This window comes from Melanerpes formicivorus, unplaced genomic scaffold, assembly GCF_026170545.1.
Source record: "Melanerpes formicivorus ecotype bairdi unplaced genomic scaffold, bMelFor1.0.p_v2 SCAF_58, whole genome shotgun sequence".
Taxonomy (NCBI): domain Eukaryota; kingdom Metazoa; phylum Chordata; class Aves; order Piciformes; family Picidae; genus Melanerpes; species Melanerpes formicivorus.
Genome location: NW_027142410.1, coordinates 1637668 through 1664564, shown reverse-complemented (window position 1 = coordinate 1664564; position 26897 = coordinate 1637668). Strand labels below are relative to the sequence as shown.

The following is a 26897-nucleotide window of genomic DNA, read 5'->3' as shown; positions in this document are numbered from 1 at the left end:
GTCACTAAAAGCTTTATCACATCGTTTCTCTCCCGCACAACTTCAGCTTTCAGTGACACAAAACCAGCTTGTTCTAAGGAGAGCTGGCAATACAAAAAGAGCCAGGAGGCAGAAGTTGTTATCAGCAATACATGTGTTTGTAAAGATAAAAACACAGACTTCACAAGCCAGTGAAGAAGACGACAGGGAAAATGCTGCAACACAAATTTCACTCACATTTCTTCTCCAGTTCCTCATCATCCAGCAGAAGACTGACCACTTCTTTTGGCTTCAAGGTGTCAGGTTTGAAATTGCCGCCGGAAATCACCATTCGTTGGATCTAGGAGGGGTGAGGGGAAAACAACGGAGAGGAAAACAGGAAAAATCACTCAGAGCAGTCACAAGCCATTCCAACTACCCTTCATTGAAAGCCAGCCAAAAAAAGATGCCAGTGCATCTGTTTAAGTCAGAATTGATTCAACTTCTCTATCACAGCAAAGTCAGTAGAAAAAATTCAGGAAGAATGTATTGACTGTAAAAGCATAAAACAGGAGAAGCAATTGGGCTGGAAAGGAGAAAACTGCTACTCCCTCTTCAAAGCTGCTGATCTCCTAAAGCAGCATGTAACCCATTTTCAGCAATACATTACATTTTGTCAGAAAAAAAACCCCAGTGGTTCTCCTGGCAGGTATAAATTCTCAGTCCAAATCTTCAGAAGTAATCTGCAGATAGGATCACACCGATTACAGTCTCAAAAGGTACAATAGTTTTAGTCTCCCGGATGGAAAACTAGATTTCCACGTGGAGTCAGTGTCTTAATTTAAGCAATTCACTCAACCTCTATTCCTGTGACTATAATTAAAAAACAAGAGCAACAACAAAGAAGAGCTGTAACTTGGCAAAAGAGAAGCACAGCTTGAGAATAAGACAGTTTAGATGATTTGGATCACTAGCAAAGAGACTACACTTTATTCTCAGATTGGTATCAGGTGACTCTAGTGCAGTATCCCAGAGTAAATGGGTTAAGTTTCAGCGAGGGAAACATTCATCTGGAGATGCTTCAGTTGCTGCAACATCATGATCAGCATCTAATCAAGACAAAAGCTAAACTAAACCCCCAAACAACCCCAACTACACAAAACACCTGCATGCTGTGAACAGCACACCTATTGTCACCAAAGAAAGTGAATCTGCTTCATTTTTTCTTGCCAATGAAGTCTGATGAGGATTAAAGTTTCTACTACAGTGACTACTTGATGCTGCAGGACACTGAGCTCTTCTGGCAACCCTCATCCCTCAAGAAATTTTAATTTCATTACCTTGCAAATTTCTTTTAGGGGGAAAAAAACAATACCAGCTGTGATATAACAACAAAGCATGAGAAGAATCAGTAGCCCTGACACAGCAAAGACACAAACTATAGTCTTAGAGAAGCCTGGGTGGTTTCAGTGCATCATAAGGTACCATTTTCATGAAGCCATAGTGTAAATAACCAGCTTCTTCCTAGCTCAAACAACGCAGCTGTAACCCTGCTGTGTTAGGGAGATGGATTGATCTGAACAAAGATATTCCCTTTCGACTTCTGTCTCCCTGCAGCTACTTTTGGCTTTTGCCTCTTTACTCATTCTGATATGTGTTTTCTGGCATTGTTTCTGTAACTTCCTGTTCCAGATGCCTCTGTTCCTACCTCGCTCTTCTCCTTAGCCCTTTGCAAGATGCGCTCCTCAATGGTGCCTTTGCAGATCAACCGGTACACGGTGACTTGTTTTGTTTGACCCAGCCTGTGTGCCCGGTCCATGGCCTGCTGGTCTACTGTTGGGTTCCAATCACTGTCATAGAAAATGACCTGCAAAAGAAATACCAGAACAGGAAGGATTCCATAAAACCTTATGTTTGGAGCACCTGGTGAACCAATAAAAATCCAGTATATATACATACTGATGATCTTGAAGGTCTCTTCCAACCTGGTTTATTCTATTCTACTGATAAAAAGTTCAACTATACAGCCCCCAAGGATTACTGCCCTGCTGCAGGCTGCATTAACCCAGGTCTGCCCAGTCTCATGGACTTTCCATTGCCTTTTAGATGAATTCAAACTAACTGACAGTCTGAAGATTTCCAACTCCCACAGAATGCCTCAAGAAATATGCTCTGGAGGCACAAAATTCCTGTTTGCCACCACATTAAACCACCACCATGTAATTAACTACAGGCTAGCACCCATTTCAGTGTTACTTACATTAAGAAAAGAAAGCCCATCAAACTAGAATTTCACATGAAAGTAACACTCCAATATTTTTGTTCTTTCAAACTTGGATAAAGTCTGCTCTCCTCTAATGCTTCTAGCGCTTTCAGTACAGAAAAAGTGAAATGCCACATTACATTTGTATGACCCTGTAATTTCAACAGTACTTTATCTACAGTAAGCATAAAACCCAACAATTTTTGGGGAGAAAAATGTTAGACAACTAATCTAACAGTAAACTAAACCACAGAACCAAAAACGTTCATGCAGGAGCATGTTTGTGCTTCCATCTCCATTCTCTCTGTTGAAGCAACTTCAAGTGAGAGGACTTTCATCTTCTGAGAATCCTACAGATACCTGCTTTCTTCCAGCTTCTTTTAAGTGACAGTAAGATAGGATGGGGTATCTTAAAATAATAGTAACAAAAAAGTGTGGTATTTTTGAGTCAGAGATCTTTGAGTTTGCCTGGCTAAGGACCACAGTCTGTCTTGGGGTCAAATCTGCACACACACAAAGTACTGGGTTAGGAGCACAAGAACAGCAGCTTTTGAAGAGACAAATGGTTCATGTGTATCAGTATTCCTTCCCTAGTGATTAGTGGCAGCTGCTCCAGGATGCAAATCCTTGCAACGCACCTAAACCACTATGCATTTACCCCTTGGGTGAGTGGGGAGCACACACACAATTTATCCTTCCTGACTAGCTGATATTCAACCACCAATGTCTTTGTACCTTGCTTCATTCTTCCCTGCACATAGAAAAGCACAACTGATCCCTGTTCTGCAAAATTCCTTAAGAGCAAACAGTCACACATGAAACAGCATTCCCTGTATCAAAGCATCATTTGCATCTGTAGACCCCTTCAGCCATCCAGCTCCTTTCTAGATTCTGGCACTAAAATATGTGGGGAGAAGGAAAGTATTTCCAACTATCACACAAAACTCTGTACCAAGAATCCAATGCTCTACAACTTTATCATCAAGGCAATATTAAATTGTAAATCTGAGCAAGTGAGCAAGGTTATGCAATTTCATTATGCACATGGGAGCAGCAAACAGTATTGGCCAGCATGGCTCAAGAGTGCCGACTTCCACACAGAAAGAAAGGCTGGGAGGCAGGAGACAAGCAGCTTGGGAAAAATGGTGGTTGGAGGTATGAGGCAGGAAAAGAAGCAGAAGGGCATTCAGACTAAAAACTAAACATCACTTAAACCCATTTCTTACTATTACTTTAGCAAACTTCACCTACCGTGTCTGCAGCTGTAAGGTTAATGCCCAAGCCTCCAGCTCTTGTGCTTAACAGGAACACAAAAATATCATTCCTGCAGAGAAGAGAGATAAAACCCCCTTATTTGTGAATGCTGACACAGAAGTAAATTTTTTGACCCATGTGAAGTGATCAGGGCTACTTTGTTACTTGAATGCTTCAGAACATTTTGTTTTCCACGGTCAAGAACAAACCTGTATGAATGAGTGAGAGAAGTTAATCTGCAAATCAGGCCTGTCAGAACACACAAACATTCAGCTTGCAATAGCATCTTATTAATCTCTATCAAAACAAACCAGGCCTTATCTTGATCACACTGGAAATTAAGATTTCACACAGACAAAGAACAATTTGTTACTTCACAGGGCTGATTGATGTTAAAGTTCTTGCCCTAACAATGCTCAATTGATGAAGGAAGAAAAATAAATGTTGAAACTGTAGATACAAGTTTTGTTCTAAATTTGGTGCTTTGAACAGAACAAAAAAAACTCCTGGGGGAGGTGGGTTAAAAAAAATAATCTTAATATAAGGGCAAGCTGCTAAATATAGAGGTAGATTAGAAAAGGACAGGGGTCTGCTGGCAGAAAGAGAAGTTCCTCAGCCTGAGAATTTCTCAACTGCAGTCCCAACTGTGTTGTTGATTCAAATTGTGAGTTGTTGATTCAAATTGTGAGTTGTTGATTCAAATTGTGAGTTGTTGATTCAAATTATCTCCTGTGTCCACCTCTCTTACCTGTAAAAGGAGGACAAGTTGATTCATCTCACGATAGTCACATAATGATTCATCTGTGACTAACCATAAAATGTTTCAAGGATGACATGTGGACTGTACTAATGGTCAGATACCACATAAAAGCAAGAGTCATCCATTTCACTCATTTAAGTTCTTTGAAACAGACTGACTGTAAGTGAACTCCATTATTACTGGACACAAACTGTCCCTCCCACCTTGGAGCATTTGCAGTTTGCACTGACTGTGTGACATTTACACTCCTTGGGATCCCTCAGACAGCATGAAAAGCAGTGACAGACCAGTTGCCTTTGGTGAACGTGGCCCTCTAGACAGAAGTTCCTAGCAGAATATGGGTGGCCATTCCACAACACACTTAAGGAAACCTCCCTGGGAGATCCACAAAGCCAAATACAGTCATACTAGCCCCAAGGGTTAGACTTGGTGGTACCAGACTTTGGGATGCTGGCTGCCAGGAGAGAGATGAAGCATCCCAATACCTGACTTGGAATAACCCTGTAAGCCTTTGTGGTAGTTTAGGCTGGGTGCCTCCTGCTGCTACCACACAAGATACACCTCTGGTGCCCTGTGTGTCCAGCTCAGTGGACAGCTCAGCTGTGTATTTCATACCCATAATGTTCTGCTCCCTACAAATCCATCTGCAAGGTCTCACACTTCCTCTTTCTTCCCTCACTGCTACTGTGGGAGATGCTCCCTATCTGGTAATGGAAGGGGAGTTATCTCAAGGCCTCTTGGGCCTGGCTAGGCCTAATGCCAGAAGGAGAAGGGAGAAGGGCAATCTCAGATCTGGCCAGCTGAGATCAGCCTAACAGTGAAGGGGGGGAAGAAAGAGCCCAGGGGGTTTTGGGTGTACCCTCAGGTAGGGAGAAGGGGAGTGCTGGGAGGCTTCTGGGCATGCTTTGGGATCTCTTTTGTCAATGTACTTGCAGCTCTCTGCAAAACATTCACTGCTTTGCCATTCAAACTTTCCATCACTTCTGCAATCCGTTTGTCTGAGTCTCATTTTTCTGCCCCTGTGGGAGGCAAGGGAGGATCTGCCTTCCAACCCACCACAGCCTAATAAAATCCTTTATATAACTGAGGAAGGTGGGACACACTAGACAAGTACCTGTAACAGTGCATTAAGCCCTAGCTACACTCTGAGGAGTCAGATAAAACGGACAACAGCTGTTGAGATTCAATGGCAGTTCTAAGAGTGTGCACACAGAAGACAAAGATGACAGATCTACATGGAGGACAACCACGTGCTGGTGAAAACTCAAGTGGTAGCAGTGAAATCAGCATTTCTGCTGAGGTTGTGAACCTCACTAGTGCCACTGGGGGGGTTAGCAGCAGCAGTGTTTAACACCATATGGTCTGTGAACAGGCTGATGCAAACAAAGTAGACAGCACCAATAAGGACTCCAAAGAGGTCAACATACTGCACTTTGACAGCAACAGAACAAGGCCCTTGGCTTGAAAGAAGTCACTTTGCAATATCATGTTGTTTTGGTACCACACTGCCTGCACACTACTGCACACAAGATCAGTAAGGCAGCTGAATGAGCAGCATGGGACATTCCCTTCTTGACAAACTGTAGGCAGCCTGTCCTTGAATGCCCACTTATCAGATCTAATGGGTCCTTCTTGCCCTTCCTGGAGGAAGTGTGGGTGTACCACTGTTATGCATATGCTAGTACAAGTGTAAAAAGCTGACAGGGTTTGGAATCCATATCCTTGACTGTCAAGTAGAACTATTTTCTTAGGTTCCAACTTAAAGATACTGAAATGGAATGAAGCTGGAGGTGGGGAGATTCAGGCTGGAGGTGAGGAGGAAGTTCTTCACCATGAGAGTGGTGAAGCCCTGGAATGGGTTGTCCAGGGAGGTGGTTGAGGCCCTGTCCCTGGAAGTGTTTAAGCCCAGGCTGGATGAGGCTCTGGCCAGCCTGATCTAGTGTGGGGTGTCCCTGCCCATGGTAGGGGGGTTGGAACTAGCTGATCCTTGTGGTCCCTTCCAACCCTGACTGATACAATGATACTATCAAAAGTTCCTGGCAAGGCTGTATCATGAAAACCAGACTGTCATTGGACCCATTCTGGTCCAAGGTAGAAAGTACCAACAAACAAGAGAAATAATGATGGAAACTATGAATTTACACATGGGGAAAAAAAAAGTAAAAAAAAAGTCAAGAACTCTTAAAACCAGAAAGATTTGTAGCAGTCCAAAATCTGAGAGGACCAAAATCCACCCTGATCTGCAGGCAGCTGGGAGGAACTCAAGCCAAGCTGTCAATCTCTAGACTCTACCTTGCAGGTACAAAGCCTGTTCATACCATAGGCAGTGCCTGGCCAGGAAACCCTCTCACTCCTGCAACAACAGTGGAATGTGCACATTGGCACTTAGTGGAACAGCCAGCTGAGAAATACTTCTGGAAATGCCATATGGGAAGGGAAGAAAGTGGACAGCGCCACAAACTCCAGGAACAAATTATTATTCCATGGCTATATGTTTTCAGCACCCTGCTAGGATATCCTGCAGGATAGTTTAGTCTCAGCCAGGCTTTCTTTTCCTGGGAATATTTCTCAGAAGTAAATCATGTATACGAGGAACTCAACTAACATTTTCATAGGGATTCTTGTTTAGACTGGCTGACCTGTATCTCAAAGGGATTTCCTGCCAAAAGGATTATTTTTCTTCAGTTGTTTTATTCATTAATGAAACCAAATTCTGCTAATTAATAAAAACAAATTTCTTCACTTCTGAGTAGAGGACCTTAGAGGAAGAAGAGTCAGGATTCCAGCAGGATATCAAAACCTGTAACTAATCTTTTTCTGCCACCTAGAAATAGGGAGAAAGGTACTACATGGTCCTCTCACTCCAGGGGTTTGGCACAGGTTCTTTTCAAGTTTTATGGTGTGCTCTGAAGAGTACACCACAGTACTCATCACTGCAACACAGCCCTTTAGGTCTTTAAGCCTCATGAATCAGTGGCCTGAAGGGCTGTATATGGTTTCTTCTCCTGCCTTCAGTTGTGGTACCTTGGGACAACTAATGCAAGGACTGTTCTCTAGTCTAAAATGCTGCCTTCACCCTGCAATGAAAAACAAACTGAACCTAACTCCTCTGACAAAAAAAAGGTGACCTTATGAGCTCATAAGTAACATTAAGAGCTCATGTTAACGTCCAGGAAATCTCACAATGAACTCCCATGCCAAAGCGACATCCTATCAAGCTGTATAATGATTAAAAGGATACGTCATAATCATAAATTCAATCACTATAAATAATGCACCCAGCAGAGACAAAGACATACTAAAATATATTAACTTATTAAAAGATGATTGCATACTCTTCTTTCCTGATGTGCTCCTAACACTCAGCAAAAAGGGTTAGTATGTCTTACTACTAAAAATCCCTATCTAATCACTTGGGTATTAGTTTAATTAATTACTTTCTGAATAAAGCATGTTTTGCAGAAAACTAGGGCACTCTCAAAGGTCAAGCACATCCAAGATTTTCAGTCTCATCTGTACAGTATCAACTGTCAGAGCATATGAAAACCAATGAACCTCTGCTGCCTGTCTGCTGAGTTACAGTATAAGCAATCACATCACAGTATCACTGAGCTTGGAAGAGACCTCAAAGATCATTGAGTCCAACCTGTCACCACAGACCTCATGACTAGACCATGGCACCAAGTGCCACGTCCAATCCCCTCTTGAACACCTCCAGGGACGGTGACTCCACCACCTCCCTGGGCAGCACATTCCAATGACGAATGACTCTCTCTGTGAAGAACTTTCTCCTCACCTCAAGCCTAAACTTCCCCTGGCACAGCTTGAGACCATGTCCTCTTGTTCTGGTGCTGGTTGCCTGGGAGAAGAGATCAACCCCTTCCTGGCTACAACCACCTTTCAGGTAGCTGTAGAGGGCAATGAGGTCACCTCTGAGCCTCCTCTTCTCCAGGCTAAACAACCCCAGCTCCCTCAGCCTCTCCTCATAGGGCTGTGCTCAAGGCCTCTCCCCAGCCTCATTGCCCTTCACTGGACACCTTCAAGTGTCTCAATGTCCTTCCTAAACTGAGGGGCCCACAACAGGACACAGGACTCAAGGTGTGGCCTAACCAGTGCTGAGTCCAGGGGCACAATGACTTCCCTGCTCCTGCTGGCCACACTATTCCTAATGCAGGCCAGGATGCCATTAGCCTTCTTGGCCACCTGGGCACACTGCTGGCTCATGTTTAGGCAGCTGTCAATCAGCACCCCCAGGTCCCTCTCTGTTTGGCAGCTCTCCAGCCACTCTGACCCCAGACTTCCACATATTTGGGTGGGAAGCAGCAGAAGGGGTGGGTACACTACAATTGCTTCCAGTACTGTTTTCACAGGTGACAAATTCCCCAGTACAGCTGGCTGCATTATCAGCACCACTGCTGCCTGATCAGCAAGCCACCTAGAAACTGTTTCAGACGGATGTGCTGCTTGTGATATCAGAAAATGCAATTTGAGTGCAAATTCCACATTATTCCCATTCCATCTCTCTGTGTACACACAATTCTGCACAGAAACACCTTGCAAAGTACATTACCTGTTCTGAAAGTCTGCCACCATATCCCTTCGCTCAGAAATCTTTGAGGAGCCATCCAGCCTCATGTAGGTGTGTTTCCTGTAAACCATGTATTCCTGCAAACAACAGACACCAGGGTGAAAAACCAACATGTAGCTGCTCCTGAAAACATTCAGTCTTGATTCTTCCAGAGGAAAAAAAAAAATAGACACAGAACTGCTACTTACAAGAGAAAAATAATTCATCTCTAAATGGCATCAACAAATGTGCTACAAGCAATCTTGTAACAGAAATTCAGAATGTAAAGCTACTCCATCATGTTTCAGTTTTCCCACTTCACAGAAAAGATAAATGATGATGGCAGAGCTGGGGATGCATTTGTTTCATGACAGGCAATGATATGGAAAGTGCCTTTTTCTGTAAACAAATAGGTAAATGAAATCACTAAAGCAGGAAGTTTGTTTTCACAAAGTCTAAGGTTTTACTGAATCCTGAGTTTTCACTGTGTAAGCAAACCTTTCCTACCAAGCCAACTGTACTTGCTCCCTGATGGCTTTAACATTTGACTAGTGCTTTTAAAACCTGCTGCCATACCCCAAATTCTGCCTAGGCTTTTCATCTCACCAGCAAAGAGCCTGTGAGGCTCAATGTGCACAAGAAGACTTCGAACATTACACTGCTACGCCAGCCCACAGCTCATGCCAAGCAGCAGAACAGAAACCATTGCCTGGGACACAAATCAAATGGCACCAACTGGGAATGCTGTAGGCAAAGACTTTTCCCAGTGAGAGACATTTTGCATGCTCTGAGGTACTCAGCATTTTCTGATACCTGTGCAACTGCCAATAAACTCTGAATTACTTAGAAAGCTCTCCTAGCTACACAGATATCCAGAGAGATTCTTTGGAAAGATACCCTCTGGTACTTTAACAATGGGATCCTTGGCTGACAAAATGCAACTGCTACTTAATTATGCTCATTGGATATAACCCTGGTGCTGCATCAGTCTTCTTGAGATGCTGTGACTGCACATGAAAACAAAAAGGAAACAGATGGCACTTTAGCAGCAAGAACTTTTGGTCTCATCTTGCTCCAAGCTGCAGTACTCAGCAGATACAGAACTGGTGTGAGAAGATATGGCGGTGCTTGCACTCTAATGCCACACTCAGTTTTCCTTTTCACCTATCCTTTAGGGCTCCTCTTCATTTTTGTTCTTCACTACTGCAGGAAAGGTGAAAGAGCTGCCATACTATAAGGAACTTGGAAATTAGACTGCTTCAGGATATGGCACATGAATGAAAAATTGGTAAACCATGTTTACAATGTGGAAAAGGTCAAAGTCATGGCCAGTGGTTGACCTACACAAAATAAAGCTCAAGGTGAGTGTGAGAGAAGTTTAAAGCACAGACCACATACTTCACCACACAGACACTCAAGCCCTGATTTACCATTGATTTCACAGAATCACCAAAGTTGGAAAAGATCTCAAAGATCATCAAGTCCAACCTGTCACCACAGATCTCATGACTAAACCATGGCCGCAAGTGCCACATCCAATCCCCTCTTGAACACCTCCAGGGATGGTGACTCCACCACCTCCCTGGGCAGCACATTCCAATGACAAATGACTCTCTCGGTGAAGAACTTTCTCCTCACCTCCAGCCTAAACTTCCCCTGGTGCAGCTTGAGACTGTGTCCTCTTCTTCTGGTGCTGGTTGCTAGAGAGAAGAGACCAACCCCTTCCTGGCTACAACCACCCTTTAGGTAGTTGTAGAGAGCAATGAGGTCTCCCCTGAGCCTCCTCTTCTCCAGGCTAAACAGCCTCAGCTCCCTCAGCCTCTCCTTTATTCCATTTCTGTGACAGGTTTCTGTCACCAACTAAACCCAGAGTGATACAGCTGTCCATTAGGTACTATGTAACCTTTTCCCCAGAACTGTTCAATCCTTTTTCCTATTTTCACTAAGGCCTCTTCCTTCCATTCCTTTGTTACTGTTTTTATCTGTTTTTATGATGATCCAATCTTTCAGCATCTTGATTTAGTCTCCCTTCACCTCACTATTTAACCATCTCTTCATGAGTGACTTCTAAACAAATAAAAAGCAAGCTTTCATTCCATTTATCCTTATCCCAGACTTTAGACATTTCCAGTAAGGCACAAATTACAAAAGAATAAGCTGTTCTACACCTGTAATACTGTCATTCATGGGCTGTCCCCCTCCTTTCCCTGCAAACCAGCTTGGTGCATTACGGCCACATCTTGAGTACTGTGTCCAGTTCTGGGCCCCTCAGTTTAGGAAGGATGTTGAGTTGCTGGAAGGTGTCCAGAGAAGGGCAACAAGGCTGGGGAGGGGTTCGGAGCACAGCCCTATGAGGAGAGGCTGAGGGAGCTGGGGTTGCTTAGCCTGGAGAAGAGGAGGCTCAGGGGAGACCTTCTTGCTGTCTACAACTCCCTGAAGGGAGGTTGTAGCCAGGTGGGGGTTGGTCTCTTCTCCCAGGCAACCAGCACCAGAACAAGAGGACACAGTCTCAAGCTGCACCAGGGGAGGTTTAGGCTGGATGTTAGGAGGAAGTTCTTCATAGAAAGAGAGATTGGACATTGGAATGTGCTGCCTGGGGAGGTGGTGGAGTCACCATCACTGGAGGTGTTTAGGAAGAGACTGGATGGGGTGCTTGCCTGCATGGTTTAGTTGATGAGATGGTGTTGGATGATAGATTGGACTCAGTGATCTCAGAGGTCTTTTCCAACCTGGTTAATTCTATTCTGTTAATTAACTTAGTGAATAAACTCTGCTTAACAGGTTCTGGTCTGCCTCCATCCACTTCCTCTGTTCAAGAAGGACACTTCACAGCAGTGTAACAGTGCTTGTATAACACACCCCTTTTTTGAACTGTTTTTACCTAGCACTTTTCCTAATATTAACAGCACTGCAGTTAACACTGCAATTTATACTACACTCATCAGCAGTTCAGTGCTTTCATCACTCACAGAAATGGAATACTTTTAGCCAGAAAAAGAACAAACAAACCAACACAAAAACCTGTGGTGGTGAAGACACTCCTTCAAAGCAGTAATATACCTTGTTTCTACTCTAATTGTGGAAGGCACTCGCTGACTGCTCACTGTTTGAGCTCCCACAAGGAGTGTTGGGGTGGGGGAGGCTTTCATCTCGGGGAAACACTTACACTAGATCTGCTTGAAAATTGTACCTTGTAATCTTTTTCAGTGTAACAGATGACCAACCCCCCCCTAATAAGTATTAATCTAGGGAAAATAATGAAAGTGACCCTGACAGCAGGGTATCTGTACAGGAAAGGAACGACACACAATGACTTGAGCACAGTGAGAACGCAGTTTTCTCCTGGGCTTTGATACCTTCTCAGAAACTACAAAACTTTTCCCCTTCACATTATTTCATAGTCCACACAGAGTACTCCCACATTTTAATTAATGAACTTTGGTAGACTGTAACTAACACATTTGAGTTCATGCAGAATACAGCTCGACCCCTCATCACATGAATGCCATGTGACTCCCACTGAAATAATGGACAACCACTCTTCCATACAAGAGAAAGTGATTGCATTGAGGGAAACACCACAATCTGGAAGCATATGAAGCAAACCTCAGCATCAAATAACAGTACTAGACTTACACTTTATTCTCTTCTGTCAAAAGGACATAATTTTCCACTTTTTATTTATGTCTGCTGGGTTTTCACACACAAAGTTCCACCTAAACACGAGGAGAAACTTTACTTTGAGGGTGATGGAGCACTGGCAAAAGCTGCTGTGGTGGTTTAGGCTGGGTGCTGGCCTGGATGCCACTGCACAGACCACATCTGGGAGGTCCCAAGGGATGGGCCCAGTCTGGGGGGGTGGTCACAGGAAACCAGGTATTCCATTCCCATAATGCCCTGCTCCCCTATAAAACATCCACACAGGGTCTTCACTTCCTCTTTCGTCCCCTGCTGCTGCCTAGGTAAAATGGCATGAGCTGCCTCCCTTGGTCCTGCCCAGGCCCAAGGCTGGGTTGGGGGTGGAGGAAAGAGCCCTGGGGGTTTTGGGTGTACCCCCAGGTAGGGATGGGACATTCTTAGGTATGTTCTGGGATCTCTCTCTCGTCACGGTGCTTGTGGTTCTCTGCAAAACTTTCATTGTTGTTTTTTATTGTTTTCCCATTTAAACTTTCCATCACTTTTGCAATCTGTTTGTCTGAGTCGTTATTTCTGCCTGTGGTGGGGAGGGGATCTGCCCCAACCCATTACAGCTGCCCAGAGAGGTTTTGGAGTCTGCTTCTCTGAAGACTTTCAAAACCCACCTGGACAAAATCCTGTGTAACCTGCTCGGGATGAACCTGCCTTAGCAGTGGGAGTGGACTAGATGATCCCCAGAGGTCCCTTTCAACCCCCACCTTTCTGTGAGGGCTGAAGTAAGCAGCAGTTCTTCAGCTGAGGCTGTATCAAACAAACATGGGTTTATGACTTTGTAAACAAAGAGATAAAACCAGGCTTGTGCTCTCTGCCCTACATAGACAAGGTTAGCAGGACACTCTAGCAGTTGCACTGGCACAGTCAGAATACTGTTACAAGTAGTAGGCCATCTTACGTCTTTCATACTCAAGTAGGCAGAGGGGATGTATTTTGGTATCTCTAGGCAGGAGAAAAAAAAATCTATTATGCCAACCAAAGCAATTCTGTGATTCTATGATTTTCTTACAAATTGAATGCTTGCTTGATTTTTAACTTGCTTAACTCCAGCTTCTGTTACATGGGTGGGGAGAAGGAGAAACAGGGACCTTGGTAGATGGCTTGGCTGGGTAATACAATCCAACCAGTAAACTTGGGCATCTAAAAGGCTGACTAGCAAAATGGTGCTCCCAGGCCTTTGAAATGGAATGCTAACAGAGAAGACAGGCACACTAAACACTCAGCTGTACGAGCTTCATGGTATGATGCGGGGTGTTCACAAAGCTGCACCACGTCCAATGCTTGCCAAAGAGAGAGGCATAGGAAGCAGTGCTGGGCAAAGAGCCAAAACACAGAATTGCAACCATGCAAGTTCTGGTTTTCCTCACAGCAGCAAAAACAAAATTCAGCTTGTGGTTTGTTATTGAACTATTAACTGTTGACCTTAAAATGCACTCCTGCTCATGCAGGAGTCATGCTGTAGGCAGCTACTGATTCAGGCTTCCCGCTTTTTCTCTTGACTGTGTTGTGGAGAAGATATCCTGTGTCAAACACTGCTGAGGGAGCCCACATACACCGAGGACTAGTGGATGAAGGATCACAGGATCCTGGTGTTTTAGCAATACTGCCAAATGCAAATGTTTCCCCACCTATGATATGTTCACAGGCAGAACACTCTTATTGGAATCACCTCTTTGAAACTAATGCACATCACTCTCCTCTTTTCTTACTCAGAGTTATTATTACTCATGACTTATCATCACCAATCCTTCACTGATAAGGGACAGATCCAGCCAAAAACTCAAACCTTGCTGTCTTCAACAGAAATATTTCTCATCATTACAGAATTAACCAGGTTGAAAAAGACCTTTGACATCATCAAGTCCAACCTATCACCCAACACCATCACTGTAAGTATTACCAATAGGAGATCAAATTAAGAGCTCTCCTACTAATGTTTCTTCAAGATTAGCTCTCTGGTGGCATAGCTGCTAGTCCAATACTGATTTTTTTCCTGTATCTAAATAAGGACTACTTACTTAATTCCTAATTTCTTTCCAATCACAAATTCCAGGTAACCTCTGCACACCGATAAGGTGATAGAGGTCAACAGCAGAATTAATCACTGTGCTGCTTCCTCCTCCCATTGAAAGGGCATGCTAGCATTCAATGGAAATAGGAGGAAGCAGCTCTAAACCAGCAGAAGAGGATAATCAAGCATGCAATACCTTGCCACAGGGTGATGCAAATGACAAAACCTCAGTGACAAGCTCGGTGTAATTGAACAATTCCACGGAAGAAAAACCCCTTTAGGATAACTGAATATACAGAAGACACATTTGACTCAAGAAAGCCCTTGAGCTGCAAGCTGCTGGACACTGAGAGACTAATTGTGAAGTATCACTGTTCCTGTACATCTCATCATACCATCTGCTGTCGAACACTGGTGGAAGCATGACATTATGCTGGACCTTAAGTCTAACTTCATATGGCAGCTCTTACATTCTTGTGTCAATGCTTTTACTGGGCATCTTTCAGTGTGATTTCACATCAGGTTTACTGCATCCAAGTTACAGTATTTTCTCCAAAGCATTGCTGCTAAATCTGCATCTTCTCCTACCTCCAGTAAGTCAATCATCCGCGTCATCTGGGAGTAGATGAGAACTCTGTGTCCTTGAGATTTCAGCCGTGTCAGCAGCAGGTCAAGAGCATGAAGCTTCCCACTGTCTGTGATCAGACTCTCTTTGTCTAAAGAGAAATGGAAGAAAAGGAGGTAGCTAATAAAGCCAAAACAGATACATGCAACAACTGACACTTCCCTAGCATTTCACTGCATTATAATCCCTGAAGTAACGAGTTGTGATGCAAGGATCTGTAATGTACCTTCTGGCTGCCATGAGCACACTGCTAACAATAACTTTTGTTTGGTGGGATGGGAGTATATCACAGTATCACAGCATCACCAAGGTTGGAAAAGACCTCAAAGATCATCGAGTCCAACCTGTCACCACAGACCTCATGACTAAACCATGGCACCAAGCGCCACATCCAATCCCCTCTTGAACCCCTCCAGGGATGGTGACTCTACCACCTCCCTGGGCAGCACATTCCAATGGCTAACAACTCTCTCTGGGAAGAACTTTCTCCTCACCTCCAGCCTAAACTTCCCCTGGCACAGCTTGAGACCGTGTCCCTTTGTTCTGGTGCTGGTTGCTAGTGAAGAGACCAACCCCTTCCTGGTTACAACCACCTTTCAGGTAGCTGTAGAGAGCAATAAGGTCTCCCCTGAGCCTCCTCTTCTCCAGGCTAAACAACCCCAGCTCCCTCAGCTTCTCCTCACAGGGCTGTGCTCAAGGCCTCTCCCCAGCCTCATTGCCCTTCTCTGGACACGTTCAAGTGTCTCAATGTCCTTCTTAAATTGAGGGGCCCAGAACTGGACACAGGACTTAAGGTGTGGCCTAACCAATGCAGAGTCCAGGGGCACAATGGCTTCCCTGCTCCTGCTGGCCGCACTATTCCTAATGCAGGCCAGGATATGAATAGATCCTTGTCAAAACCTCATCACAGACTGATCTCCTCATGAGTACAACCTCAGTTCTTTCATTGCACAGCCATTTCACTCATTTAAGGGGTTCATCCTGATCAGATCTACAACTACACTGTGCCTTGACAGCTGATGAAACTTTTCTGCACTTCACACATTAAAATGCTTTCCTCTGGACATTTGCTGTGGAGCCTTAGATGTACGCTCCACAGATCTAGTTTCAAGATCAAATCCCTCACCAACATGGAAAGTGAAGTCCTCTCTGTCACTGTAAAGGAACAGCCTCTTCACAGCACTGCCTTAACTTTTCTTTTTCTCCCCTGCCCTCCACTTTTTGGGTTTCTTTGTTTGTTTAAGCAGTGTTTCCACACGGCAATCTCTTAAGTCACTTGAGATTTTATACTTCGCGTCCTCTCTATTCCAGCACCGCTCGTGAAGTATTTTGCAGGAAGGAGACCTTCCTGTTTGTACATTCTGTACATAAACTTCAGTAAACAATCCATTGCTGTTGAAAGAGCACGAAGAGGAATTTTCTTCCTAAAAAAATTATCTGCTGGAAAAGGCCACTGATGATTCTTTATTCTTTGGGATGCCTGAATTTAGGTTTGCAGCCAAAACGGAAAGTCGATAACTGCAGATGGTGCAGGCTAGTACAGAGTCCAAACATTTGCAACATGTCTAGCAGGTACCATTCTCAAGTGTCTAGCAGGTAACACTTCTGCACATTTCTCCTTGCACAGACTAAATTAGCTGATGAGCTGAAGGAAGTGCAGCTTTCTCCAAGGCAGCTAACTGTCTAGCACAATATACTGATTTAAAAAAGATTTATACATAATATGTAGAGAGAGATATATATATATAATTAATTCATTCATCTGAGCACCACACATTTCAGTACAGCTAAACCCAAGTTTCTACTTGTGGAACAGAGGAGTACAGATCACACAAGAGAGCTCCTCACGAGCTCTTAGGAGCACAGCAGGCAACAACGTCCACAAGTGGCCAAGTGCAGCAATGTGGCACAGAGGGCCGAGTTTGCTTTCTGCACATGCAACCAATAGCTGGGCAAGAAAAACAGGAAAACAGTTGTTGTTCCGTACTGGAGTCAAAAGATTATTTGAAACAACCTGCCTGGGTTGAGCCCACCTTTCGGAAAGGCTGTAAAATCCAGCAAGTGGTCCGGAAAGAAACTCTAATGAGATGTCAGGGTGTTAGAAAACCTCTCCTGCAGGGAGGAGGTTCAGAATCGTGTTTTCAAAGGGCATTTGGCACTGTTCAAGGTTCTTCCTTCGAAGAAAGGTTTTTAACAACAGAAAAGAACTCTATACTAGGAGAGAAATGCACAATATCCAGTGACTTGTGTAAAAACAAGGCATACTTCCCTCTCATCCTTCCAACAGTGAGGAACAACTTGTCAACAACACTCGTATCCAGAAACATGGTAGACTCTATTGTTTCAGTATGTCAGTCAAGATCTCTTTCAAAAACATCCTTTAGCTTCAATATAAATAAAGGATGTGATGCTGGAATTAGTGGGATCTACAGTAGGATGCTTTCTGAAAGTATTGCTTAAAATTATTAGCTATTATATTTGCACCTAAGCAGTGCTGTGAACGCTCCTTTGGGAATGTCAGAGTCATGCTCCTGCAGTTCACTAGCTAAGAATCCAAGGCAAGAGAGCTCTGCTCTTTCATGCATGCCTGCTTAGCTAGCTAGTCACTCTTTTTTAACCCAATATGCTCTCCCTTTTGATGGTGATCTTGTTGCTTTGCCAGGAGCAAGTGCCACATTGTTGCTTGTATCATTAGCAACTCTCTTATGGATTCCCTCAATCAGAGAGCCAATCTAAGGAGATGCTGCAAAGGAAATCCCAGACCACAGCTCAAGCTGGCATTTGTTCTAAGGGCAGCACAGTGGATAATGACACACTCATGCCTAGAACAGAACTCGGTCTCAATTACATACAAATGGGTCACAACAAACCCATGCAGCGCTACAGGTTTTGGATGGAGAGGGTGAAGAGCAGCCAGACAGAAAGGGACCTGGGGGTACTGATTGACAGCTGGCTGAATGTGAGCCAGCAGTGTGCCCAGGTGGCCAAGAAGGCAAATGGCATCCTGGCCTGCATCAGAAATAGAGTGGCCAGCAGGAGCAGGAAAGTCATTGTGCCCCTGTACTCTGCATTGATAGGCCACACCTTGAGTCCTGTGTCCAGTTCTGGGCCCCTCAGTTTAGGAAAGATGTTGAGTTGCTGGAAGGTGTCCAGAGAAGGGCAACAAGGCTGGGGAGAGGCCTTGAACACAAGCCCTATGAGGAGAGATTGAGGGAGCTGGGATTGTTTAGCCTGGAAAAGAGGAGACTCAGGGGAGACCTTATTGCTCTCTACAGCTACCTGAAGGGAGGTTGTAGACAGGTATGGGTTGGTCTCTTCTCCCAGGCAACCAGCACCAGAACAAGAGGCCACAGTCTCGAGCTGAGTCAGGGGAAGTTTAGGCTGGGTGTTAGGAAGAAGTTCTTCATAGAAAGAGTGAATGGCCATTGGAATGTGCTGCCCAGGGAGGTGGTGGCGTCACCGTCCCTGGAGGTGTTCAAGAGGGGACTGGACGTGGCACTTGGTGCCATGGTTTAGCAGTCATGAGGTCTGTGGTGACAGGTTGGACTTGATGATCTCTGAGGTCTTTCCCAACCTTACTGCTTCTATGATTCTATGAAACAGTTAACAGTTTCAAAGTTAAAAAGGAACTTCCAACTCAGGCAATCAACTAAAAATGGCAATGACTTATGGCTATTTGGTTTTAGAATACATGTATGGAAGCCAAAACCTCTGCACAGCAGGAATGTTTACACAAAATGTTATCTTTCCTTTAAATCCACACAGCCATGACGTGCTAGTTTTACTCTCTGGTCAGCTTGCTTGTTGTTTCAGAATAAATTAAACTGAGCAAAGCACCATGAGAAGTCTAGATATCCATGATGAAGTAACACAGTGATTAACCAAAAGCCATCTGACTGGAAGGAAACTGAGAGAACAAACAGGGCCTGCTCAAAAGGAAAAATCAACCTCCACTGACTACATTAACACATTAGCAAGTGCTTCCAGAAGCAAAGTTTCTCACTCAGGAGTGAGTTAAAATCTGGTAACTGAAAGCACTGCTTGTCCTTTGCTGATGGCTCCCTAGTTCACCATAGTCTAAGTTACTATTTTTGAAGAACAACGAAATGCAAATCACAAGTGAAGAACTCATTTGCATATGGTCTGGGAATCTGAAAAGTTAACAAGTTGTTAGCAGCTGATAATTTGCCCAACACTGCAGAAGAGCAGGCTGCACTGGTGAGAAAGAGGGGTTCTTTTAGGAAAGCAAATCAGAAACAAAGAGATTTATCATCTCTGGAAGAGAAAACCATCTGACCCTAACCTGGCATCTTCAAGTGTGCTATCTTGGTACCATTGTGTTTTCCAAGATCAAGCATTTTGCATGCTTAAAGCCTGCCACCTAGTGCTTCCCAGGACAAAATCTGGGAAGTGCTAACAGAAAATGCACCTCTTTATTCATCCCATCCTCAGAAAACAACACAAATTATTCAAGAGAGTGTGGGGGGAAATCTCTTCCACCACCAGTTTCTCTCACTTCTATTTATCATTCCCTTGTACCTCAGAGGGGGGAAAAAAAGGGCAATTTCTTTCTTGTTTAAACAGGATTACCAAAATCTGTGATTTTGCCTTTTCTACTCTTCATGATTGGTGAAGATTTCCAATGAAATGCTTTGAATGTTGTTATTTCTTTAATCTAAGAGCACCAAAGAACTTGTAACAAGTTTAAGCCAGCTAGGACATAGCAGGCCCTGGAATGCAAGCCAAAGAACTCTCCTTCCTAGGTGAGGAGAAAGTTCTTCACAGGGAGAGTCATTCATCATTGGAATGTGCTGCCCAGGGAGGTGGTGGAGTCCCCATCCCTGGAGGTGTTCAAGAGGGGACTGGACGTGGCACTTGGTGCCATGGTCTAGTCATGAGGTCTGTGGTGACAGGTTGGACTCGATGATCTTTGAGGTCTCTTTCAACCTTGGTGATACGATTTTGGGGTTGTTTGCTACTGCATGAAATAAACAAGAGAAGGAATCCAAAGAGAAAGTAACTGGCAAATCCCATTGTGTGGCTCTCAGTCTGACAAACCCTCCAAAAGCAGTGATACACACATAAATTATCTCACAAGGGCACACAGTAGGATCCTATAGCCTGGGAAGAAAAGCTACTAATGATTACTGACTCCAAATAACCCTTGTCAGGAGCTCTGGCTGATGAGTGTAGCTGGGCACACCGCTCTGGAGAATGAGAAAAAGTGCCTCTGGACATGCAAAAAGCAGAGGAAAGAGAGATAAAGCCTGGGCTGCAGTTGACACCCCTGGTTCCCCTCCCGACAGTCTGCACGGCACAATGGGGTCAGTGAGGAGCTAGCTGGCTCTCACAGTAAACAGCCAGTGAGGCCGGTGCTTTTTATCGATGCTAAAAGGACTCAGACACTTCCTGCCATTTAATCCAGGACCATTTTTCTTTCAAAGAACAGGAAAAGCCTCAAGAGATTCCCACAGTGATCGCAGCTGAGCCTGCTGCCAGGGTACTGGGAACACTGAGTTTGAGAGAGGATAGACCAGGGTTAGGCAAGAGAGGTGTCCCCTTTTCTTCTTGTCACCTATTTACTGCAGACCTTCCCAGCTGCTGTTCCATTTGCTTGCAAATGCCTCCTTCAGCACATCAGGCACTTTCTGCAGCGTGCCTGCTCCGGCGTGTATAAACACAGCTGACCTGTTGTGGTGTGTGCCCTCTCCTCTGAGTAAGCTTAGGTTTGAATGCCACTTACCACCTAAATAAACCAGCTGTACAAAACTGCCTGCTTTTCCTAACTCACCCGAAGCAACATCTCCTAACTTCAGCAAGTCTTACACTCATCCCAACCACTTGCTGAACCAAATCCTGTTGCGCTTGGATATCAATTTGCCTAATTCACTCACTCCTGAAAGCTTCTTCTACCCTATGAAGTCCTCTATAGATTTTTGCTTATCACAAAGTCACCAGCTTAAAATGGAAGTATTTTGAAGAGAATGCAGCCCACTGTCTATTCTACATCAGCTACTTTTCTTCTTTTCTCTACTTATGCCTTCTACCTTAATGAATCCCTTCACTCTTTCCCTCCTTTCTGCTACAAAGAATAACCTTCTCTTTCCAAATAATTGATAAATAGTTCAATGAATTCCTGAAGAAGCTATAAAATCAGCCACTCTCACTCATGAAAAATGATTTCTCCATTACACAGAGACAAATGTGCATGGGCTTCAAATGACTTCAAGTAGTTAGGAGCTACCTTCTTAAACCGGACTGTAGCAAGCAAAAGGCCATTTTCCTTCTACTGTACTAACTTCCCGTGCCAAACATCCTTGACCCAAAAGGGTCTGGGAATAACTTAGCATCTGGCAGTGTAAGCTGTTTTTCCTCTTGGCTATCTCTCAGATCTCTAGTGCTTTCTGCAGATAGCTCACTGCTCAGGACCACCTTCCGACAGTCAGTACATCCAGCCCATCAAAGTCACTGCAGCATCAGCAATCAAATTCTAGCAGATCTTGGATTATTTCAGTCTAATTCTAGGGGGGAAAAAAATGAAGTGCATTTGCTTTGCTAGTACACTGGTACCTTTTCCCTACTTTACCAAGAAATATGAATAGTTATTCTTCATTCCAACTGAAACACAGTAAATCCCTCATGCCTTGCTTTCCTGGCCACTTTCCTCCGAACTCGGTCCCCAAACCCTTCTTACATGTAATATTTATCCTTCCACAAGGTAACCAACAAAAGATCTCTTCAGTCAATATGAAGGTCTTCCAATGTACTAGGAGGCAAGGTGTGACTGCTACTTTTCCTGCAATCTCATCTCCAACCTCAAAACAATATTTAGTTGTGAGAGTAGCCTGTGCTTTAATAATCACATCCAGGTTTGCAGTGGATTTGCTCAGTATCTACTGACAGTTTCACTCCAGACAGAGCATATGAAATCACAATGACTTTTATGATATTGGTGTTAACTTCCATTTAGGAAAAACAAATGCATAACCACCATTCCCATCTCAAAAAGCCCAGAATCAAGCATTATGACTACTGAAGAGCAGATCTTCTCATTGATCTCATCTCTGTGCCACAACAAGCTCCAAACTTACCTGGTATCCTGATAAAAGACCAGCCGTTCTGAGGCCTGATCCCTAACAGCCCTCCTGGATACTCAGGGAAGAACCTGGAGCATTGCTTCATCCAGTCAGCTGCTAGCTCTGGGGATCCATGGAGGACACACTGCTTTGCTTCAAGACTTCCTCCTTCCTTTAGTGCCCTGTGCTCATATTCTGCACTTCGGTCATTGCAGTAGACCTCCAGTGGCACAGCTGTTACCTACAAGGAAAACAACAATACTCTTGATCAGATTTCCCCTCCTCCCCCAGATCAAATTTTAAAAGGCAAATTATTGTGACACTCAGAAATGGAAAACAATCTTGGATTGGCTTCAAATAAGCAAAGATGTGATATGTCCACACACCACACCCAGAAAGTCTTATGAATGGCCAAGCATGGGCCATGTGCCTTCTGATAATAGAATAAACCAGGTTGGAAGAGACCTTCAAGATCATCATGTCCAACCTATCATCCAACACCACCTAATCAACTAAACCATGGCACCAAGCACCCTATCAAGTCTCCTCCTGCACACCTCCAGGGATGGTGACTCCACCACCTCCTCAGGCAGCCCATTCCAATGGCCAATCACTCTCTCTGTGCAAAACTTCCTCATAACCTCCAGCCTAACCCTCCCCTGGTGCAGCTTGAGACTGGAACCTTGAGGTCTCAAGATAGCCTCTCTCCAGCATTCGGTTATCACAGTATCACAATATAACCAAGGTTGGAAGAGACCTCAAAAATCATCAAGTCCAACCTGTCACCACAGACCTCATGACTAGACCATGGCACCAAGTGCCACGTCCAATCCCCTCTTGAACACCTTGTGGAGTCTCCTTCTCTGTGGGGCCTGGACCAGATGATCTCTGGATGTCCCTTCCAATCCCTACCATTCTATGATTCTTTCTCTCATCTCTCCTTTACCAGGGTAATAGGCAACCTCAAGATACCAAAGCAATAAACCCAAAAGTGTAACACAGCCACGGTACATACCAGGACAGCCTGCCTCTGCTGGGTTTCTCTTATGCTACTCCTCCAAGAGTCAAACCACAAGATGCAAAGCAAATACAATAATTGCTACACTTTCCCTCAAATATCAGCACACAACAATTCACTACCCAGCACAAACCCTGTTCCAATAAAAATGCAGACTGCCAACTTCTTCCTCCTACCTCTTCTGAATAGAATTCTGCTTGGGGCCAACATTTTGGGGCAAACATCTACAAGCCATTTCTAACCTAATCTAGAGAAGAAAGCTGGTAAACCACTTTCACATAGCATCCAGAGACTTAATAACATATTGTAAGCTCACTTCAAAAATGAAACTACAAATCAGACAACTAACCTAACAGCATGGGCTTAAAACAGAGAGAAGTAATAAATTTGCAGTGCTTTGTTGGCTTCTTCACCAATACAGGAAGCCAATAAATCACTACTTTAGCAGTCACTGTTGCTTTTATTTCAGAAGTACAATTAAAACAGACCATCCATTGAGTCCAGTAAGTTAAAAACCTTGTCATGAACCTTAATGCTGTGCAAAGGAACACATTACCCAGGGACTATGGAAAGTAAGGTAACAGACAAAAAGGAACACAAAGGCAATGAAACCTGTGGAGGTTTTCACACTTTGAAATGGACAGAAATGCACAGGAAGCAACAGTAGAGGAGTCTGTAGGGTTTGATGGTGAACAGTCAAGCAGCTGAGCTTCTGGAAAATGAAGAAAGGGTGGGAACTGGCTTGATAATGGGATAACTGGAAGATGAAAAGCAGTGAAAGAACCTTTTACTGCAGCCAAATGGCTTTTATGTATTTGAAGGGGGATGAATTTTTTGTTCCAGCTTACTCTAGTGTGACACAATTAACTGATGGGAATAAGGTATGGTCATTTGCATGATAAAATGTTATACATCTTAATGGCTTTAACTAATCTACAAGAAACAAAAAGGGTTTCAATATCAACAGTGTTAAATGCTGCACTTCAGAACTGCAAGATGAAGAGAGCATTCCATGTCTCAGGACAGACTGCCTGGTTAATTTCTATTCTATTCTAATCTTAGAGGCTGGCTGAGTATTACCAGCTAACTCAAAGTAGAAGATATCAAGCCACATCTCAGTGGCAGCCTGTGATCTGTGATCCCCTCCCATTTTGCAGGTCATCTCATAGGAATCTCACAGAGATTCATTTTTGCAAGGGTAAATCAACTGTTTAAACAGATTCATAGAATAGAATGGAATAGAATAGAATAAACCAGGTTGGAAGAGACCTTAAAGATCATCGAGTCCAACCTATCATCCAACACCACCTAATCAACTAACCCATGCAACCAGCACCCCATCAAGCCTCCTCCTGAACACCTTCAGTGATGGCGACTCCACCACCTCCTTGGGCAGCCCATTCCAATGGGCAATCACTCTCTCTCTGTAAAACTTCCTCCTAACCTCCAGCCTAAACCTCCCCTGGTGCAGCTTGAGACCTTGTCCTCTTGTTCTGGTGCTGGCTGCCTGGGAGAAGAGAACAACCCCCACCTGGCTACAACCCGCCTTCAGGTAGTTGTAGAGAGCAAGAAGGTCACCCCTGAGCCTCCTCTTCTCCAGGCTAAGCAACCCCAGCTCCCTCAGCCTCTCCTCACAGGGCTTGTGTTCCAAGCCCCTCACCAACTTTGTTGCCCTTCTCTGGACATGCTCCAGCAAGTCAACACAATGGGAGTAGATAACAAAGTAAGATCAAAAAGCATATCAAAAAGTCTCAGCAGTGACAGTCAAGTTCATGTTTTGCAAGATGCCAAGGGCTACCTTAAAACCTGACTGACTTACAGCCCTGTGCACATCATCACATGAAACCCTGCAAACTGAAAGTGCCTGCCTTAGGAAACTGCACACACTCCCAGTACTTACTAGAGAGCATCAGAGTTGATGCCATCTTGTGCTGCCATCTGCAGTCAAAGCTGGAAGAGAGCAGAACCCCTCCAAGCAAGACCTTGCTGCCTGAACACTGAAGCTCACCACAACAATGGTACAGACTTGGGTTGTTCCTTGTAAAGGGCACTATCAACCATCACATTTCAGTTGGTATTTCTAGACTGCCACAGATATTCTTTCAGGCACAGACAGTCTGCTATATGTATTTCCAGGACCAGCAGCTGATACACACAAAACCAGAATAAGGCTAACTTCTGACACAGAAACATAGCTAGGAATTTTAAAAGGAAAAAAAACTCCAACAACAACAACAAACAAGCAAGGAATTTTAAAAGACAAACACATTTCCAGGGCAGAATTTTCCATGGCCTTAAAAAAACAAGAGGAAAAAAAACCCCAAACAACAATCAATCAATCAATCACATTTCTAAAAGCAATTTAAAAAGCCTTCCAGTTAAAGCTTGTTCATGCTCCTCCTGTCTCCTTTTTTTCATGGAACAGTTATTCAACTTCAATTTTTTTCCCAGGTTTGCTTTTGTGGTTTGACTTGTAACAAAAAACAAAGGCAGGGTGACCTTAGTGCTAAACCCTCCTATGCCAACACATTCTTGCCAATCAAACTTTATTAGAATAAAACCTTTATTAGAATAAACCAAACCAGGTTGGAAGAGACCTTCAAGATCACCGTGTCCAACCCATCAACCAATCCAACCCACCCAAACAGCTAACCCATGGCACCAAGTACCCCATCAAGTCTCCTCCTGAACACCTCCAACAGTTGTGGTTAGGAAACATAAAAAACCATGAAAAAAAAAATAGATAGGGCTATATGAATGCATTATCACCTTAAATTCAGTTAGGGTCATTGTAAACTGCTTCCTGCATCCTTCACATTCCTCCAAGCAAAGTTAACCTTTCAGATGTGAGATACCCAAACACACTTCTGACCATGAAGACCTCTGACACGCTGGGATCTACTGAGCCACTAACCTAAACCAAGCAATACTTACCTAAATGGAATTAAACAGCTAAATGGAATTAAACACCTCTGTGCCCAGAAAAGATCATGGAGCAGATCCTCCTGGAGGCTCTACTGACTCAGAAGAATAGTGAAGAGGTGATTTGGAACAGTCAAGCATGGCTTTGCCATGGGCAAATCCTGCCTGACCAACCTGGGGACCTTCTAAGAACAGGTGACAACATTAATAGATGAGAGGTGAGCAACTGATGTCATTTACCTGGACCTGAGCAAAGCCTTCGACACTGTCCCGCACCACATCCTGGGCTCCAAGCTGGTGACACATGGGTTTGATGGGTGAACCACTAGATGGATAAGGAACTGGCTTGATGGCTGCACCCAAAGAGTGGCTGTCAATGGCTCCATGTCCCAGTGGAGGCCAGTGACAAGTGGAGTCCCTCAGGGATCAGTCCTGGGACCTGTCTTGTTCAACATCTTTGTGGGTGCCATGGACAGTGGCACTGAGTGCACCCTCAGCAAGTTTGCTGATGACACCAAGCTGTGTGGTGCAGCAGACAGGCTGGAGGGAAGGGAGGCCATCCAGAGGGACCTTGACAGGCTGGAGAGGTGGGCACAGGCCAACCTCATGAGGTTCAATGAGAGCAAGTGCAGGGTCCTGCATCTGGGTCGAGGCAATCCCAGGCACAAATCCAGGCTGGGCAGTGACTGGCTGGAAAGCAGCCCAGAGGAGAGAGACTTGGGGGTGCTGGTGGACAAAAAGCTCAACATGAGC

The 26897-nt window shown here is 44.3% G+C and overlaps 1 protein-coding gene across 1 annotated transcript in view; it reads right to left on the bottom strand.

Moving 5' to 3' along the window:
- Positions 1 to 26897, bottom strand: part of INO80 (INO80 complex ATPase subunit) — an 85574-nt gene that overhangs the window by 6023 nt on the left and 52654 nt on the right. Inside the window, exons 26-31 of the mRNA XM_068161439.1 lie at positions 22220 to 22445; positions 15092 to 15219; positions 8806 to 8900; positions 3473 to 3545; positions 1667 to 1825; positions 217 to 319 (exon numbers count right to left, since the gene is read on the bottom strand). Of these exons, the coding sequence (XP_068017540.1) occupies positions 217 to 319; positions 1667 to 1825; positions 3473 to 3545; positions 8806 to 8900; positions 15092 to 15219; positions 22220 to 22445 (784 nt within the window). The remainder of the gene's footprint in view (positions 1 to 216; positions 320 to 1666; positions 1826 to 3472; positions 3546 to 8805; positions 8901 to 15091; positions 15220 to 22219; positions 22446 to 26897) is intronic.